The sequence below is a fragment of the Acomys russatus genome, chromosome 22, assembly GCF_903995435.1.
Source record: "Acomys russatus chromosome 22, mAcoRus1.1, whole genome shotgun sequence".
NCBI classification, from domain to species: domain Eukaryota; kingdom Metazoa; phylum Chordata; class Mammalia; order Rodentia; family Muridae; genus Acomys; species Acomys russatus.
Genome location: NC_067158.1, coordinates 28,843,708 through 28,860,879, shown reverse-complemented (window position 1 = coordinate 28,860,879; position 17,172 = coordinate 28,843,708). Strand labels below are relative to the sequence as shown.

Genomic DNA, 17,172 nt, shown 5'->3' with positions numbered 1-17,172 from the left:
AGAGAAATAAAGGGTAACAGAAACGAAGAATAATGAGGGTGGGGCTTTTTGGAGGGGGTGTTTTGTTTTGTTTTGTTTTGTTTTTTGAGACAGGGGCTCATGTATCCCAGGCTAACCTTGAATTCACTATAAACTGATCCTCCTAACTTGACGTCCCAAGTGCTGGAATAACAGGTGTGCACAAACCCCTGAGAGTTGCAGCTCTTGATCAGTGTGGGAAGGCCTTCTGAGGTGGCTCAGTGACTGCCTGGAGTAGGGATGGAGGGGCTATGAGAATCTAAAGAGGAGCAGCCATCAGGCAAAGGGGCAGCATGTTAAAAGGCCTCAAGGTAAGAAGGTCCTCAGAATCTTCAAGGAACTGCACAGAGGCCAAGTGCATGAAAAGAGATGGTTAGGACATACACAAGAGATGAGGGACTGTGGGAAGGATTATTCTGGAGACTTTCAGGTCATAGTTGGAATTTGGTTTCTTCTAGGAGTACTGTCAAGCTTCCACATGAAGAGTGGAGAGGGGTTTTTTCTAAATGGGACAGGGAGGTCAGCAAGGTCAAGAGTGGGAAGATCCATCCAAGATATGGATATAATGGTAGCAAGGCCCTTATAAAGAGTGAAAACTGTTAGCATGTTTGGAAACAGGGAACCTGCCAGGGAATGTGGGACAGAGAAAGAGATGGTCAAAGCTAAGGCCAGGATGAGGACCAAAGTCAGGCAATGTGGCCCCAAGAAACAAAAGGTGCAAATTTAGGCCTGGGAGGGGACATTTGACAGACAGACAGGTCCACCCAGCAGCTCAATAAATGCTCAACTAGAAAAATAGAACTTGGGCTTGTCGGGGGCTGGATAGCCAAGGCCATGCCAGACCACAGAGAAGAGAGCTGTGCTCTGAGTTCTGGAAGGTTCCAGCTACTAAAGGTCAGGTAAGAGTTGAGAAGCCTCCCAGAGAATCCCATTCTTTTCCACAGGACTCAAGAAGCATTTGATGATGGGTTGCCTTCACACAAAGACAAAACAATTCAGAAACTACAATAAAATGCAGTGTAACAACCACCACAACAAAGATGCAGTGTACCAGCAGCAAAGATTCAGTGTAGCAGCAACGACAAAGATACAGGTGTGCTAGCCGGCTTTATGTCAACTTGACACAAGTTAGAGTCATCAGAGAGGGGAGAGTCTCAATTGAGAAAATGTCTCCATAAGGTCAGCTGTAGGAAGGGTGTGTGATCCTGAGTTCTGTAAGAAATCTGGCTGAGCAAACCTGAAGCCCTTTCTACTTGTCCTCCCAAATGTCTGGACTCTGTGGCCTCACCATCTGAATGCCTCTCCTCCCCTAGCAGCCCTCAAGGTCCCTTCATTTGTGATGGCTTGAATGAAAATAGCCCCCAAAGATCAAAGGGGGTGGCAATATTCAAAGGGGGTGGCAATATTCAAAGGAAGTGTGGCCTTGTTAGTATGGTCTTGCTGGAGTAGGTGTGGCCTTGCTGGAGGAAGTGAGTCACTGGGAGTGGGCTTTGAGGTTTCAGAGGATCAAGTCAGGCCCAATGGCACTCTGGCTTCCTCTGAAGTGTAAGCCAATGCGAGTTAAGTATTTTCCTTTATAAGAGTTGTTGTGGTCATGGTGCCTTTTCACAGCAATAGAAACCCTAAGACACCCATCAAAGTGCTTAATCAGCAGCCAGTTGGGAATTTATCTCTCCAACCCCACATACAGAACATGACCCTTAGATGTATATATTGAGGGAAGAAAGCTCCAACAACCATAGAGGGAGCAGCCTCAGTTGGGTGTTTAGAGAGTAACTTTGTAGCCCACTTCAGAACTGAAGCCCTTGGGGCTGTGACTAGGCCTCACAGAGATAAGTGGCCAAGCTGGGAATAGCAGGACCCAGTCACAGAACTGTCTGTGACGAGCTGGGAGTGATGAAGAAATGCTGATGCTAAGGAGAGGACTCAAGCAACCCTATTGCTTGGAGCACACAGGTGCTCAGTCCAGGCTCCAACAAGGGCAGAGTGACCCCTGACAGTTAAGTGCCCTGGTCCTGGATGGCCTTAGGGACTTCCCAGAGCATATTGTTCCCCCTGTAAAACAGTTTACCTCCTCCAGACTCCACACCTGATCCTGATGGAGTCAAGTGTCTACCAGAACATTCTGTTTCTCAAAGAGGGAAGAAATGCAAAGAAGATGAATCCTGGGACTTGGGTTCTGCATGTGCAGGTCCCAGTGAGAGCATAGGCCAGGGTCACAGCAGCTTTCACAGGCCTTGGCTTTGTCCACCACAAATCGGCCACTTGTATCCCACTTCTCCAGGAGGAAGAAAGGAAAAGATTCCACGGAAATGCCAATCACTGGGCTTAAAGTGCAATCCACACTCTACACAGTGACAACCTAAGACAGCAAGTCACAGGAAAGGAACGAAATTGGCCTCCAAGCACGAAGTCTCTGCAGCAAGAATGACCCTGTGAGAATCCTTGGGTCTACAGGTGGAGAGTGGGCAGGTGACAGCAGAGCAGGTACCAATAGGCCAACACCACTGGCCAGGGCCCTCCTGGGAATAGAAGCTGGATTTGCTCCCAGGGTTGTGATTGTGGGGAGGCAGGGAAGTGGTGAGCACAGATATGGGTGAGCCCCCAGGGATCTTCGGGGAATGGCTGAGAGATGCTCTAGGCTCCTTTCTGCTGCTGTGATAGAATGCCCCGGCAGAAAGCAGCTTATGGGAGAAAGGGGTTTACTTCTGCTCACAGTTTCAAGTTAAAACCTACACTTGCCCTGAGATGAAGAGCCAAGAGCTTGAAGCAACTGGTCACAGCACAGCCACCGTTAAGAGCAGAAAGCAATAAATGCAAGCAGGCTTAGGTTTTTGTTTGTTTGTTTTTTGGTTGGTTGGTTTTGTGTTTTTTTGTTTTGTTTTGTTTTTTGCTTGCTTTCGCTAATCTTACAGGGGCCAAGGCCCCCTGCCCAGGGAATGGCAATGCCCACAGTGGGCTGGGTCTTCCCAATCAAGATAACCCTCCACCCCAACCCCAGGCCATAACCACAGGCCAACCTCATCTAAGCAGTCCCTCACTGAGACAGCCTTCCCAGGTCATTCAAGGCCATGCCAGGCTGACAAGTAAAGCTGACCAGCAGAAGAGAAGATACAAATTAAGAATGGTGGGTAGAGAGCCAGGAGAAAGGTGGTCAACAGCCAGGGCTAAGTGATGCCTGGGGCAAGGAAGTATAGAGGATGGGGAGGAGAGTGTGTAAGCTGACCCTGAGAAGAACGCTGGATGATGTTGGACCAGCTTAAGGAGATAGCTGGGCTTATGGGGCAGTGGAGACCCTGTGCTTTCCCAATTCTAGGACCACAAACAGAGCCAGTGGCCCACTCCACCCAGGAGAGGAGATAGGTACAAACCCAGCCTGCATTCTCAGCTCTGTCACAACACGGCTACCCCTATTATAAGCCAACTAACCTAATACAGGGCAACTTCTGATAACCTGGGTCACAATGGCCAGAGAAAGGGAGACATAAGAAGCGATTTGTCCTCAGAGCTTAACTCCTAAGGTGTAGATCTGGATTTGAACTCCTTCAAGCCCAATGGCTATCAAACCTGAGGCTCTACTGGTCCTGGAATTCCCTGGTACACGCAGAATGCACCTAGAAACACCACCAGGCAGGCAAGCAGGAGTTCAGCCTCTTCTTCCACTTGATCTTGGAGTCCTCACCGGGGCGGGGCTCTCTCTCTCAACAAGGGAAGACAGACCCGGGCACCCGCTCCCCTTACCTGCAAGGTTGGCCAGTGTTCCCCTGAGCCCGGCGGGGATGGTGTCCCTGGGCCCAGAGTAGGGAAGGAGGGTGGGAGCGCACGGGGGCGGGCGCCCAGCACCAGGGCCGCGGCCAGGACACCCCCAGCCAGCATCCACGTGGTTCGTCCCCGGGCGCCCGTGGGACCCCTCGCCCCCATCTGGTGGCTGCAGACCCCACACAGGCCCCGTTTAGTAACTGAGCTTCCGGACCCCGGGCCCGCCCCGCCACGGAGCATGCTCAGTGCGAACCGCTTGGAAAGTTTTCTGGAACACTGGCGTCTGGAGTTTGGAGGCCTAGAGAGAGCTGCGTGGGAGGGAGCTGCGCAGTGCCTTCGCTTGCCTTGCCGCACCCAAATCACCCTGCCACTCTCCTCAGGGGTGACAAAGGTCCCCACTAGTGCCCACTGGCTCTCTAGATCTCAGTTTAGTTTTCACACTAAGAATTCTCAGAGACACTGACTGAACGCCCACTCTTCCCCAGCCACCTCAGCGAGGCATTTAAAAAGATCGCTTAACAGACAGCACAGGGAGCAGGAGAGGAGAGGTGGAGGTGCTAACGAAGAAGAAAAGGGGACCCTCACCCAGCCCAGTCTCGGTGGAGCACCCACTTTCTGAATCAGAGCTGGAGAATCTCCTTAGACCTGCCCACCCTCCCCTTCAACAGTGAAGCCATCACTTAGCCAATGAGTAAGGTGAGGGAGAAACCCAGGTTAGTGCTGTCCTGTGTGCCCAGAGGGAGGAGCTGGGAGGGCCGGTCTGCCTTCGGGGCTTTGGGGATGTCCCTTACCCAGAACTAAGGTTTTCTGTGAGCTGTCCTGCTAAGCTGCTACCAGGGAGCCTTGTACCTGCCTCTACACACACACACACACACACACACACACACACACACACACACACACACGGCCTGACCTGGGCAAGGGCATTAGTTTGTAGGTCTTAGAGTGTCCCTAGCCAAGCCTCTCACGCCAACTACTCCTGCACCATTGAGAACTCCCAGGTATCCTGGAGCAGTGTTAAGGCACTGAATAGTTTAAAGGGCAGTACTAACTAGTGACTTTAGAGGGCAAAAACACAAACAGCGGTCATTTTTAATGGATTTTGTTGTTGTTGCTGTTGTTGTTTGTTTGTTTGTTTTTGTTTTTAGATGAGTCAGCTGATCTGCCTCTGCCTCCTGAATAGCTTGTGTCGCCTGGAGACTGCAGCCACTGTCTGGCCTTGAGTGTTTTTAAAGCTCAGGCTTGATCATCCTAACAAACACTACATTACGAAATGAGGCTATTACCAGGAAGATGTTCCCGGAGATGCCCTGAGAAACAGGAAGGTCTTCATAGAAGGTGTGTGACCTGCAGCCACAGGTGTGAGCAGACAGATACTGCCAACTTCTGAGCTGCCAGACCTTGAATAAGTCACTTCCTCTGTCAGTTTCTTTATTTGAAGAGGCTGAAGTGCTGGCTCCCATCTTGCACACGTGGAGCGATGAGTGACAATATGATGACACCTCTGGGTTTTAGAGGGGCCAGGGTGTGGAATTTCTTTCGACACATTCTCTCAGAGAAGAATCTTTCTCCAGGAGAAACCAAGATTAAAAGGAGTGTTCAAGAGATCGAGCATGGAGGCAGAGGCTGCGTATCCCCTGGGGAAAATGGACCTGCCCTAGGAGCAGTGCTGGAGTCGGACGCCACCGGCCAAAAGCAACCTTGACAGTGCTGTAAGGGTTAATAGGGTCGCCAGGCCAGGGCCCCGGGCAGCCAGGGTGCTCGGTGATCACAGAGGGGTAGCTGCTCCGGAGACAGGAAAGAGAGGTGCTTCTTTGCTTCTGCCTTTGGGGTCCTCTGGCTACAAGGCGCGCTTCGGCTGCGCATGCTCAGTGCACTGTAGGGAATGGCCTGGAATGGCTGAAAGTTTGGGGCGGCAGGTCCAGGCTCCTCCCCTGGCTTGGGTGCAGCGGGCAAAGGCGCCGAGGCGGGGAGCTGGCGGGCGGCGGGATGCGGCGGGTCACCTTCCCGAGCTCCCATGGCCTGCACGAGCGATGCGCGGCTGCAGCTGGACCGGGAAGCACTGAAGGCGGCGCCCACGCTACTGGTCCTCGCCGTGCTGCTTGGTGCCGCATTCGGCTTGGGCCTCGGCCTTTGGCTCGGCTGCCGCTCGGGCCGCTTGCGCAGGCGGCTCCAGGTGGGTCCCAGCGCGGCGGGGAGGACTGGGCGCCCTCCTCCAAACCTCCGCTCTGCATCTCTTGAGTGCGATTGTGTGCTACCTCTTGCTCCTGGAGAATCGGGTCGGGGTTTCTCAGGAAGGGGATGGAGTAAATGGCCAAAGAGCACTGACCTGGGGTCCACAGAAAGACCTTTGCCGCAAGCCCTTCTGGGCCTCAGTGCCCTCGCGTGTAGTTAGAAGTTCTGACCTGATCCCAGCAGATGCGCCCAGCTCAGCTTAGGGGCAGAGGAGGGTTAGTGTGTGTGTGGCACCCGGATATCCACTCCCTCTTCCTTGCTGTGGAGCTGCCAGATCCTCCCTGGGAGTCGGCTGAGGACCTTCTACCAGGGGTCCCTGACCCAGGGCCTTGAGTGCCACATCGGTGAGCAGAAAAGTCACACTTCCAGTCAGCATTTGGTTATAACCCAAATGGATGGATGCTATGGTGGAGAAGAAACAGGTTAGCATTTCTTGAGAGCTGTCTGTCCCAGGCATCGCCCTAGGCTCTAGACTCTCCAAACAGCTTTTAATCAATTCCATGTACGGATCCATTTTGCAGATGAGGAAAGTAAGGCAAAGGAGGTTAAGCAGCCTGGCAATGCGACATGCATTTGGTCCTATCTCCAAGGGTGGCTAAGGGACACTGTAACTGACGACTATTTCGATGATATGGGATATTCAGGGACACTCCTGAGATGGAGGAGCAGACGTTTGATCAGTTGTGGTAAGACCCATTGGGCACTCTGGGTTTTGGCAGCTTCGGCTTCTGTCCAAAACAGTGAGCTTTCTTCTGTTGTGCTGGGCATTTGTTTTTCTCCATCTAGAAACCAAAGGTTTGCTTGAGGATTATTTTTCTCTGTCTCTCACCCCCACCCCCACCCCGAGAACACACATATATTTGGATTAACTCTGTTCTCTCCTTCTCTTCTTCTTCTTTTTTTTTTTTTTTTTTTTTTTTTTCCGAGACAGGGTTTCTCTATGTAGCCTTGGCTGTCCTGGACTCGCTTTGTAGACCAGGCTGGCCTCGAACTCACAGCGATCCGCCTGCCTCTGCCTCCCGAGTGCTGGGATTAAAGGCATGCGCCACCACGCCCAGCTCTTCCTTCTCTCCTTAATCAAGGCTCTTTATGTACCACCCTTTGTGCTAGTCAGCTACAATTGTGAGCAGTTCTGAACTCTTGGATGGATATCGTGTGTGTGTGTGTGTGTGTGTGTGTGTGTGTGTGTGTGTGTGTGTGTGTGTCGTTCCTCAATTTTATTCTTGTGATTCATTTTTTTTTCTATGTTTTTAGTTTCTCGAGTTCTTTTCTGTCTCCCACATCCTCTGTTCTTACGCTAAAGTTCCCATTTATAAGTAGAATGTCTCTCCTCTCTCTGAGGACAATGTAATTGTCTGTTGTCTGTCTTGGGTTTCTTCAGTCTTCAGCAGTGGTTCCGATTGTTTGCCTTGGAGTTTGCCCTTCTTGTTAGAGTTTATCCCCAGATCTCTTGTACCCTTGATCTCCTGGCCATTTCTAAGTGTGGGAAGAGAAAGTTGCTTCCACTTCTGTCGGGTGGGTGTGCTTGCTCCTGGGGTCTTTAGTGAGTCTAGTCTGGGTAGTCCCTAACACAGTCACCAACCATTGCCACACAAAGCATCCTGAGATTGTGGCCTATGCCATCTGTCCTTTCTGACCAGAGACCCACCCCTGCTTCCTGGACATTTGGACACTGCCAGGCCCCTGTCTGCACCAGACCCTTTGCAGATGTTCTCATACCTTTCTCCCCAAAACCTCAGAGACTTGCTCCCTTGTTTCTTCTCAGACCGACTTTGTCTAAGAGATTTCCCTTCAGGGTCTTGAACAAGGCTGGGTATCTTGTGGATGCTGAACCATAGCCCAGCTGGTTCACCAGTGCATAAATACAATTATTTGTGTGTGTAGGGGCGAGGCGCATGCATGGAGGACACAGCATGCTTGTAGAGATCAGAGGGCATTCTCCCCAAGTCACTTCTCCCCTTCTATGATGTAGGTCCATAAGACGTTCCTTAGGTCATAAACTGTCCTTTACCCACTGACCCCTCCTGCTGGCCCCAGTATGGGTGTATGTACATGTTCATGTATGTGCAGGTGCGTGTATGTGTGTAGATGCAGATGTCTGTTCACAGGTGTATGCTTATGTCATTCCTTAGGCACCACCCACCCTGTTTTTTTGGAGACTGAGTCTCTCATTGGCCTAGGGAAGCACGCCAGGGTGGCTGGCTACCTGTGTCCTCCTCGCCTGCAGTGGAGTTGAAAGTGCAACACACACACACTCCCGCCCAACTTTTTTGACATAGGTTCTAGGAGTGCAATTGTGTCCTTGGCAAGCACTTTCTAGCTTAGCCAGCCTCCGTACATGCCACCTAGTCTCTTTATTCACTACAGCTATGTTCCTCAAACGTGCTTAGCACTCGGAACACGTGCACACTAAGCTTTTGCTTGGGGAATCCTGCTGCGAGTCCCCTGAGCCTTCCTTTCCATCCGTCCACCTTCGAGAGGGACCCATGTTTGTTTAAAGAATCCTCATTGACCACATATTGTTAATTCCGTCTTTGGAACTCACAGTCAAGAACCTCAGAACTCTGGCTGGAAGGCAGATCCTCTTTGACAAGGACCTTTTCTTTTGGGAACATCATGGCCCTCCGGTCCTTCAGAACGCTAGACCACAGCCCCCTACAACAGGAAACACAACCGCAGAAAGCTGGATGCGTAGCTGCAACAGGGAAGGTTTGGGTTTTTGTTTTGTTTTGTTTTTGACTAGGAGAGCGGGAACAGTGAACTGCCTCTCTGTGCCACATCCACACAGACAAGCACGTGGTGCCCCCCTGCTGCTCACGTGCCCATGAATGCCTATGAGACCAGTGAATAACAGTGTTGGCATCTGGAAAGTGGTGGGGTTGTAGATCGCACAGCTGCTGATTGTAGTCTGCAGTGGCAATCACTCCTCTGCTGAAGGCAACCAAGATCAGTATTTAAAAAAAAAAAAAAAAAAATCACTCAGTGGCTATACTGAGAACAACAGGGAAAATACTATCTGAACGTTCCATACAAAGCGGCAGCCGTTGGGGACAGCAGTTTCTGCTCTGGTTTCATATCTGTTGCTGTGATGATATTAAACTTGACAGCAAGCAACTTAGTGGGGGAAACTTAGCTTGCAACTCCAGGTCAGTCCATTGTGCAGCAGTTAAGGCAGGACCCAGAGCAGATAGTCCTACCACAATCAGGAGCAGAGAGAATGAATAAATGAATGAATGCAGGTGCAGTTGCTTCTGTTGGAATATTTTGTCAAAGCTACAGAAATGAATGTAGATCAGAAACTGAAAAACACTGAGAGCTTTGCTCCCGGTGTGGACTGAAGTCTTGGGGACAACTGTGATATGCACCTTAAGGGGCTTTCCTTGAAAGATGACCGGGGTGGTTTTAAAGGACTCTAGTAGATGCCTGGTGGGTGAAGGGAGCAGGAAGGGCACATGGTGAACAGAGGTGACTGCTGGGTGGGGGATTGTGGGTAAAGTTCAGTGGGACAGAAGAGGCTGATTGACTTCCATTTCTGGTTTCTCTCCACTCCTTTTGGGTTTTAGAAAGATGACACTCAACATCTGCTCAGGAGTTCAGAGCCCCCTGCACAGAGCCTGCGGGATACTGGCACCAGGGCCAGGGGGCACCAGAGAGAAACAAAATCTCGCGATGAGGATGTGCCTGAGGTTAGTCTGCTTCTGTGTGATTCTGTGGGTGTGCGACTGTCGTCCTGGAAACCAGCGTGTCATGCTACAAGCTACTATCTGATTTATTTCCCCAATAATTATCATGTATGAATAGCAAAAGGCACAGATTTTAAGTCCACAGTTGAGTGAGTTTTGACAAAAGTGGGCTCCCTCATAATTAACATCCCAACACCCCAGAAAGCGCTTTGATGCCTGTCTATGGTCACACTTATTCAAGAAAGTCCAGAAAAGTTTTGCATGACCACGAGATGACTAGAGTTTTGTGTGCAGAGTGCCCTGGTCCCGTTGTGTCTCAGTTCCCACCACACCCCACTACCAGCATTTACTCACTTCTTTGCATGGGCACACACGGTCACCTTTCCTATGGGGTAGGGGAGATCAGTGTGTACACACCACTGCTGGCCACTTGGTACCTCCTGGATGTTTGGTTGATGGGCTTACTGTTTTTCAGAGTCCAGCTCTCATCAATCAAGCCCCAGTTCTATTCTCCAATTAAATTTTATTACTCTAAGTACATGCAAAGCCAGGGGAAAGCTGGGCACCCAGCACCCGGCACCCACCCTGGAAGATGGATTCTCTTTTTCCCGGGTCTGGTCTGCCCTGCTTCAGTTGGCCCATGGAGCATGACCAGGGTGAGCTCCCTCAGGAAGGACAGAGGGATATCACTTGACATCCCCTGGTGCACACTTTAAGTTGAGGCAGAGTCATCAGTTTTCGTTTTTGTTCTCATAGTCTAATGAGGAAACTGAGGCTCAAAGAGACAGACCACATTCCTGGGTCCCCAAACTGGGGGAGGGGGGGTGGCTAAGTTCAGATGTGTCCCTAGGTCTGTCTGCCACCTGCAGCGCAAGCTTGGCTGCCTTCCCTCCACACTCTACCTACCCGTCTCTCAAGTTCCTTCCTCCATATTTAGGGTCTTCTGTTTGGGCTTTGAGGCAAACTTCTCCAAAGGCTGGGAATCAAAGCAGGGTAGCCCTTTGTTTTCCTAAGTTGCCTGTGGCCTGTGCCTCCCAAAGGTTTTAATAACCACACTTCTGTCCTGGGGGAGGGCCTAGCCTGCAGACCCTGGACCTCAGAGCTTAAGGGAGGCTGTGGAGGTGAAGAAATTCCAGGATCCTGAAGGGCCCGTGGACCCAGGGCCTGTACTCTCTCCACAATGCTGTGTCTCTAGACCTCACTCTCATGTCTCTTTTTCTCTGTGTGTCTCTGCATATGTGTTTGTGTCTCTGTGGAGAGCTTTTCATCCTGGGTGACTCACTGGGTCCCTGGGACAATATGTATGAAAGGTTCTGGTTGAATGGTATCTCTCTGTCTTTCTTTTTCCCTTCATCTCTCTTGGCTGTCTTGCCCCTCCCTGCGTTCCATTAAAATTCCACTCACAAGTGGAAAACCTGGGTCCACACAAATGCTTGTACACAGATGTCCAGCTCGGTCCACAACAGCCAGACTGGAAACAATACAAATGACCATCAGCCATGAAATGCATGGACAGGATGTGGTCCATCATTCAGGCCCAATGGGCTGCACCTACCGCATCATCTTAGGTGCTGAGACAGGTGGATTGTGAATTTGAGCCTGGCCTGGGCTACATATTGAAACCAAGACTCAAATGAAACAAAAGTCTGTTGCAATTGTACAAAGAATTGTGGTCTGTCCTTGCTGAATATTAGTGGCTGTGAGAAGTCACACGGTACTGATACGCACTGAATCATTCTTACCCAAAATGAAGAAAACCAGTTGTTCAGGGAGCCAGGAATGAAAGGATCCCGTGCATGGGAAATTTGTATGGACAGGAAGTAGCTGAGTGGCTGCCGGGGAAAACTGGCTAATCACTAGAGAGCAGGGCTTCTCTGCTGCAATGAGTCATTCTGAAATTGCCTATGTGATACTTTTGTTATTGGGAAAAAACAGAAAACAGTTGGCTATACATTATACAAGCATGATTGTTCAGGCCATAAATCCTATATTGATGAAAGTGTTTAAAAACAACAAAAACAACAACTCCTCGGGGCTGGAGAGATGGCTCAGAGGTTAAGAGCACTGGCTGCTCTTCCAAAGTTATGAGTTCAATTCCCAGCAACCACATGGTGGCTCATGGCCATCTATAATGAGATCTGGTGCCCTCTTCTGGTATACAGGTATACACACAGCCAGAACATTGTATACATAATAAATAAATAGAACTTAAAAAACAAAATAAAACAAAACAAAAACTCCTCACTCTCAGTAAGGTGGCTGTGAATCCCATAGAAACAGCACTAGCCTCAGGCCCAGTGTGGACCAATCCCAGCTCTGCTATACATTTGCTGTGTGGCACTGAGGAAGAAACATAACAGTCTGAGTCTCAGACCCCTCACTGTGAGAGTCACAGAGGTCCCCCCACGGGATGCCCCGGGTCATTGCCAGCATCTCTCTCTCAGAGGCACTCCATCAGTGCCACAACAGTAGGAGATTACCTCACCTTTCTCCAGCCTAGGAAGGTTTAGCCTGCTCCCTGCCTCAGTGCCTGGCAGGCGCCCATCATCAGGCTAATGATTGCCCAGAGCTGAGTTAAATATCTGCCTAGTCAGCTGTGTTTGTGCCTGGTGAGCCCAGCTACCTCTCCTATGCATGGAAAACCTCAGCCTTGTGATCTGTTCTGCTGCCACTTAGACGAACTTTGTTTAATGAATAGCCCCCTTCGGTTAAAACACACAGAAATTTCCAGAAGGTTTCTGAGGCCTGCTGCTCCACAGCCTGATCTTCTGTTTTGCCTTTGCTAATGAAGAGGAAGGACACAGCGTGTGGAGGCGAATGTGCAGGACTGAAAAGAACATCTTAAGGCCAATGGGAGGAAACAGCTTTTCTTTCTCCACAGCGACACCTTCACCGATTTTTCTGAACAACTGCATTGTTTTGGCTAAAGTTCTACCTTATAACTTTGCACAGCAACCCATTTCCTGGATCATTGCATCTCCTTAGAGGAAACATCAGACTTGGAGCATCTAATTTCCGTGAGGAGAGCTGTGAAAAAGCTGAAGGCTCTGGATCCCGTCTGGGTGGCAGGAGCTGCCTGCCCTTGCCTCCACATGCCCAGGCCTCTAGTGTCCTCCATCTCCCAGCCAAAGCAGGGCAGGCCTCCCCTCCAGTCCTGCAGGATACAGGTGCTCACACAGGCATCCTCATAGGTAGGGCTTCACACAGCCAGGGCTAGTCCCAGCAATCCTGTCCAGGCTTTTCAGTCATGCCTGCCTCCACAGGCACCCCAGCTCTACCTGCCTCCCTCATGGGCAGGCTTGTTCCCCTCTTTGTCTTTCACACTGGTGCACTATGGGAAAACCATGCCTTCTCCTCACCTCTCCTCATTTCCTCTCCTTTCCTCCCACCACTGTTATATGAAGCTCTAAGCTGCACAGGGCCACCAGACTCGATGTTGTGACTCTATAATCCTTGGAGGTTTGGAGGCTGAGGCAGATCATAAATTCAAGCCCTGCCTGAGTGCTAGAGTCAGTTCAAGGCCCGCCTTCACAGCCCTCAGGAGATGGGTAGAGTGTGCCAGGGACAGGGTGGACAATGTATTGGTCCCTCCCACTGCATCGGAGGTGGCTTCTTAGGGACCCATGGCTTGTGAACACTATACAGCTGTTCAGTGCCTAGTGTCTCCTTGGTCCCAGGGAGTCAGCTGGAAGCTTCATGCCTGTTATCTTTGAGGATTAGACTCTCCATCTGTTGATTATACGGGCATACTGAGGCTGACTCAGCCACCCCTTTCTTGTTCAAGGTTCTACTCCAATGGCTGCCCCCACCTACCCCCGTGTGAACATTACCTGTGTGTTTATACCCTGCGGTGCTATGCTTTTTTTTAAATTTTAATTGACACATACAATCATCTGCATCAGCGGAGTGCAATGTGATAATACACATGCAAGGTGTGACTCTGCCACCTCCGTGAATTAGGAAACTTCAGACTTATCCAGTTGCTTTGAAATATATGACTTATTGTAGGCTGCAGTGACCGAGCTGCACTTTGGAAAGTGAGGTCTCATTCCTCAAAGCTCAGTTACTTCCTGTGGTTGTTTTTACCCATTGAAGGTGGTCCATAGTCCTTCAGGAGATGCTTGTTAATCTGTCTCGAGGCACTAAAAGCCTAATTACTTCAAAGCTGAAAGAAATAGAATTAAATGGTCGTGCCTCTCTGTACAAGCATTTGTCTATATACCCATCTGTTTGTCCATCTATCCACCCATCATACATATGTGCATACATATATACACCCACTTATTTTTTTGTCTATTTGCCCACCCATCTATCTGTCCCACCCAAGCATCCATACATCTACCTATCTACCCATCCATGCATCCCTGAACTCATCCCTTTATGAATCCACCCATCGACCAATCTGCTCATTCATCAAATTACTCCAGTTTCATCCATCTGTACTCCACATAGTCACGCATAGGACCATGCTCCACCCACTTATCTATCTATACATTCTGTGATGGCTAGTTTTATGTCAGCCTGACACAAGCTAGAGCCATTTGGGAAGCAGGAACCTCAACTGAGAAAATGGCTCTACCAGACTGGCCAGTGGAGAAGCCTGTGAGGGAGGTATTTTCTTAATTGGTGATTGTTGTGGGAGGGCCACGCTCACTGTGGCTGGTGATTACCCTGGGGCGAGCGGTCCCGGGGTATGTAAGAAAGCAGGGTGTGCATGCCTTGTACAGCAAGGCAGTGGGTAGCACCCTTCCGTGGCCTCTGCTTCAGTTCCAGTCTCCAGGCTTTTGCCCTGACTTCTCGCAATGATGAACTGTAATATTTGAGGTGAAACCGACCCTTTCCTCCCCAAGTTGTTTTGGTCATGGCATTTATTACAGTAAAAGAAAAGCAACTATGACACGTGTATGTATTCATGTGTCTCCCTTCATCTATACATTCATATTTACATACACACATCCATACGTCTGTCCTCTATCCACCCACCTATCCATTCCTCAACCCATCTGCCCGTTCACCTGTTCTCTGCACACTTACTAGTAGATTCATCCCTCTATTTATCCATCCATCCCACCCATCATTCCTCAATCTTCTGTCCACTCTGGCGTCCATTATTTTCCAGTCCACCCACCTACCCCTCCATTCTTCTTGCAAGGATCCAGATGGGCCTGTCGTGGTTCCTTCCTGTGGTCACTGTTGCAGGTGGAATGCCATACTTTGTGACCATCTGCCCTTAAGATGGCAGGAAGCTCACTGTGCAGCTCACTGTCTCTCCTTTGCAGGAATGTGAGCCATCCTTGAACGGCAACATCACGGCGTTTGCACTGAAAGCCAGGGTTGTCTACCCCATCAACCAGAAGTTCCGGGTGAGTGCGCTGAGTTCCGTCTTAGCAGTGACATTTACTCCATAATGTGCTGGGATCCATGGGGACCCAGGGGCATGGATCATATGTGGGTTTCCATTCTGCCTGAAACTTTGGTGTGTAATGGATCAAAACAGGAGAGCCGACCCATTCCATGGGAGCCACGTGAGGTCACATCAAAGTCAGAGATTAGAGCAGCTGCTTGATCTGCAAGGGCAGCCGCTCCCCCACCCCACACACACACAGTAGGATGCTATCCTCCTTCCAGCCTAGGCCCCAGCTTCTGTCTCTGTCCATATGGCTGAGGGTTAACGTTGGATGCTGTACCTCCTAGACACTCATGCAGGCCTGAGGGATTGTCATGCAGTAGGCGTTTCCACTTTGGTGCGTTCCCAGACCGCTCAAGATCACATGCTGGAGGAAGCCAGCTCCACCCTCCACACTTGGCAACAGGCCTTGGAACCATGACCAGGGCTCTTTGGCTGGAGTCTCTATGCAGAAAGCAGCTATAATAACAGAAGAAGCTGAGGCCGTGAGGTGTCCTGTGGGCAGTGCCCTGGCCAAGAGTGTTTGGGGAAGAACTGGCATCCTGGTGCTCAGAAAGATGCTCTGAGTCCCTAGGATGCCATCCTGACTTTGACTCAGCCTCTCTATATGGTCCTTTCTTGCTGTGCTGTGAAATGGTGAGGGGGGGTGGGTGGGTAGTGGTGCTGCCTTGACAGCTGTTTGTACTTCAGGCAAGACAGGCTCAGAACCATGGTTTGCTCAGTCAGCGACTTCCTGCACCAGAGGGTGTTCCCAGAGTCTCCCTGGGGAAGCCTTCTGATGAGTAGCATCTGATTGTGCTGCACAGTTGTTAGGGTCAGAACCCAATCCCTGGCAGGCCTAACAAGCTGGGCTTTACCCATCTTCAGGAGGCCAGTTAAAGAGTCAACAGAGGTGAAAAGCAGAGAAAGGGGATGTATTCAATGTGGTCACACTGGGAAGAGAAATAAAAAGGATCCAATCATACACACACAGAGACACACACACAGAGAGAGAGAGAGAGAGAGAGAGAGAGAGAGAGAGAGAGAGCGAGCACCCAGCAAGTCCATCTTTAGGGTCCTGACATGAGATTTATGTGCAAACAGAAGGACTAGAGGCTTGCATAACTGAGCAGTCTGAGTCAAGGTGTGGACCCGCCCATTGATGACCCACCATTGCTGCCTTGCAATCTTCTGCAAGGTCTGACAGGTGTCAGAACTATGTGACATCTCTTTCTGGGACACAACCCTCCCCATGGTGGCTTCTGCCTTTTCCCTTCTCCCAGTGGAGATTTTCTAGAGAACTTCTGAGGACTATTGTTTCAATATTCAGATAGCCAAACTGGAGACGTGGCTCAGTCAGTAAAGCATGCGCCTTGCAAACATGAAGACTTGAGGTCAGTCCCCAGAACCGCAGTTATAAAAAGCTGGATGTGGTGATGTGCACTTGCAATCCTAGCACTGGGGAAACAGAGGCACACGGACCCTGGGGCTCACCGTTCAGCCAGTCCAGCCCAATCTATGAGACCCAGGCTAATAAAAGACCCTGCCTTTAAAACAAGGTGTCAACATGGCTGTGGCCAGTGTTCCCTAAACCCAACTCCGTGGTCAGGCAACAGGTCACAGAGAAACAGCCAGGAGCCTCAGGAACCTAGCACGTCAAAGAAGGCAAGCCCCGGCAAAGGCAGATTTCAACAGGGCGGCTGAATCTGGACTGGCCCAGAAGTAGGACCTGAGGAGAAGGTCTGGATCAGGGGTCAGCTCGGCCAGTGTAGGCTCAGCAACAGGGGATAAGCCTAGACAGAGAGCTGAGCACTGCCAGTTGTTCCAGACCATGACTGCTGCCACACCGAGCTTATTTAGGAGATACAAGGCTGTGGCACGAAAGACCCTCATCAGGACAGATGCTGAGCACACATAGTCCAAGGGGCTCCTGGAGGCTGAGCCAGCCACAGAAGAGACAAGGGAGGGAAGGAGGCTTGCCAAGGTTATCATGGTAAAGCTGAGCACAGAGGAGTTTGGGGACAGGGTGGAATCCTGGTACAGAGGGCTGGCCTCCTTGAGACGAGTGTGGGGACAGATGAGCCATGATTT

The 17,172-nt window shown here is 50.4% G+C and overlaps 2 protein-coding genes across 2 annotated transcripts in view; one reads left to right on the top strand and one right to left on the bottom strand.

Moving 5' to 3' along the window:
* Positions 1 to 4,081, bottom strand: part of Evc2 (EvC ciliary complex subunit 2) — an 84,407-nt gene extending 80,326 nt beyond the window's left edge. The window contains exon 1 of the mRNA XM_051164847.1: positions 3,760 to 4,081. Within this exon, the coding sequence (XP_051020804.1) occupies positions 3,760 to 4,017 (258 nt within the window). The 5' untranslated portion in view covers positions 4,018 to 4,081. The remainder of the gene's footprint in view (positions 1 to 3,759) is intronic.
* A 1,713-nt stretch (positions 4,082 to 5,794) lies between these two features.
* The window catches only part of Evc (EvC ciliary complex subunit 1), a 37,934-nt gene continuing 26,556 nt past the window's right edge, over positions 5,795 to 17,172 (top strand). The window contains exons 1-2 of the mRNA XM_051164994.1: positions 5,795 to 5,953; positions 14,975 to 15,058. Of these exons, the coding sequence (XP_051020951.1) occupies positions 5,795 to 5,953; positions 14,975 to 15,058 (243 nt within the window). The remainder of the gene's footprint in view (positions 5,954 to 14,974; positions 15,059 to 17,172) is intronic.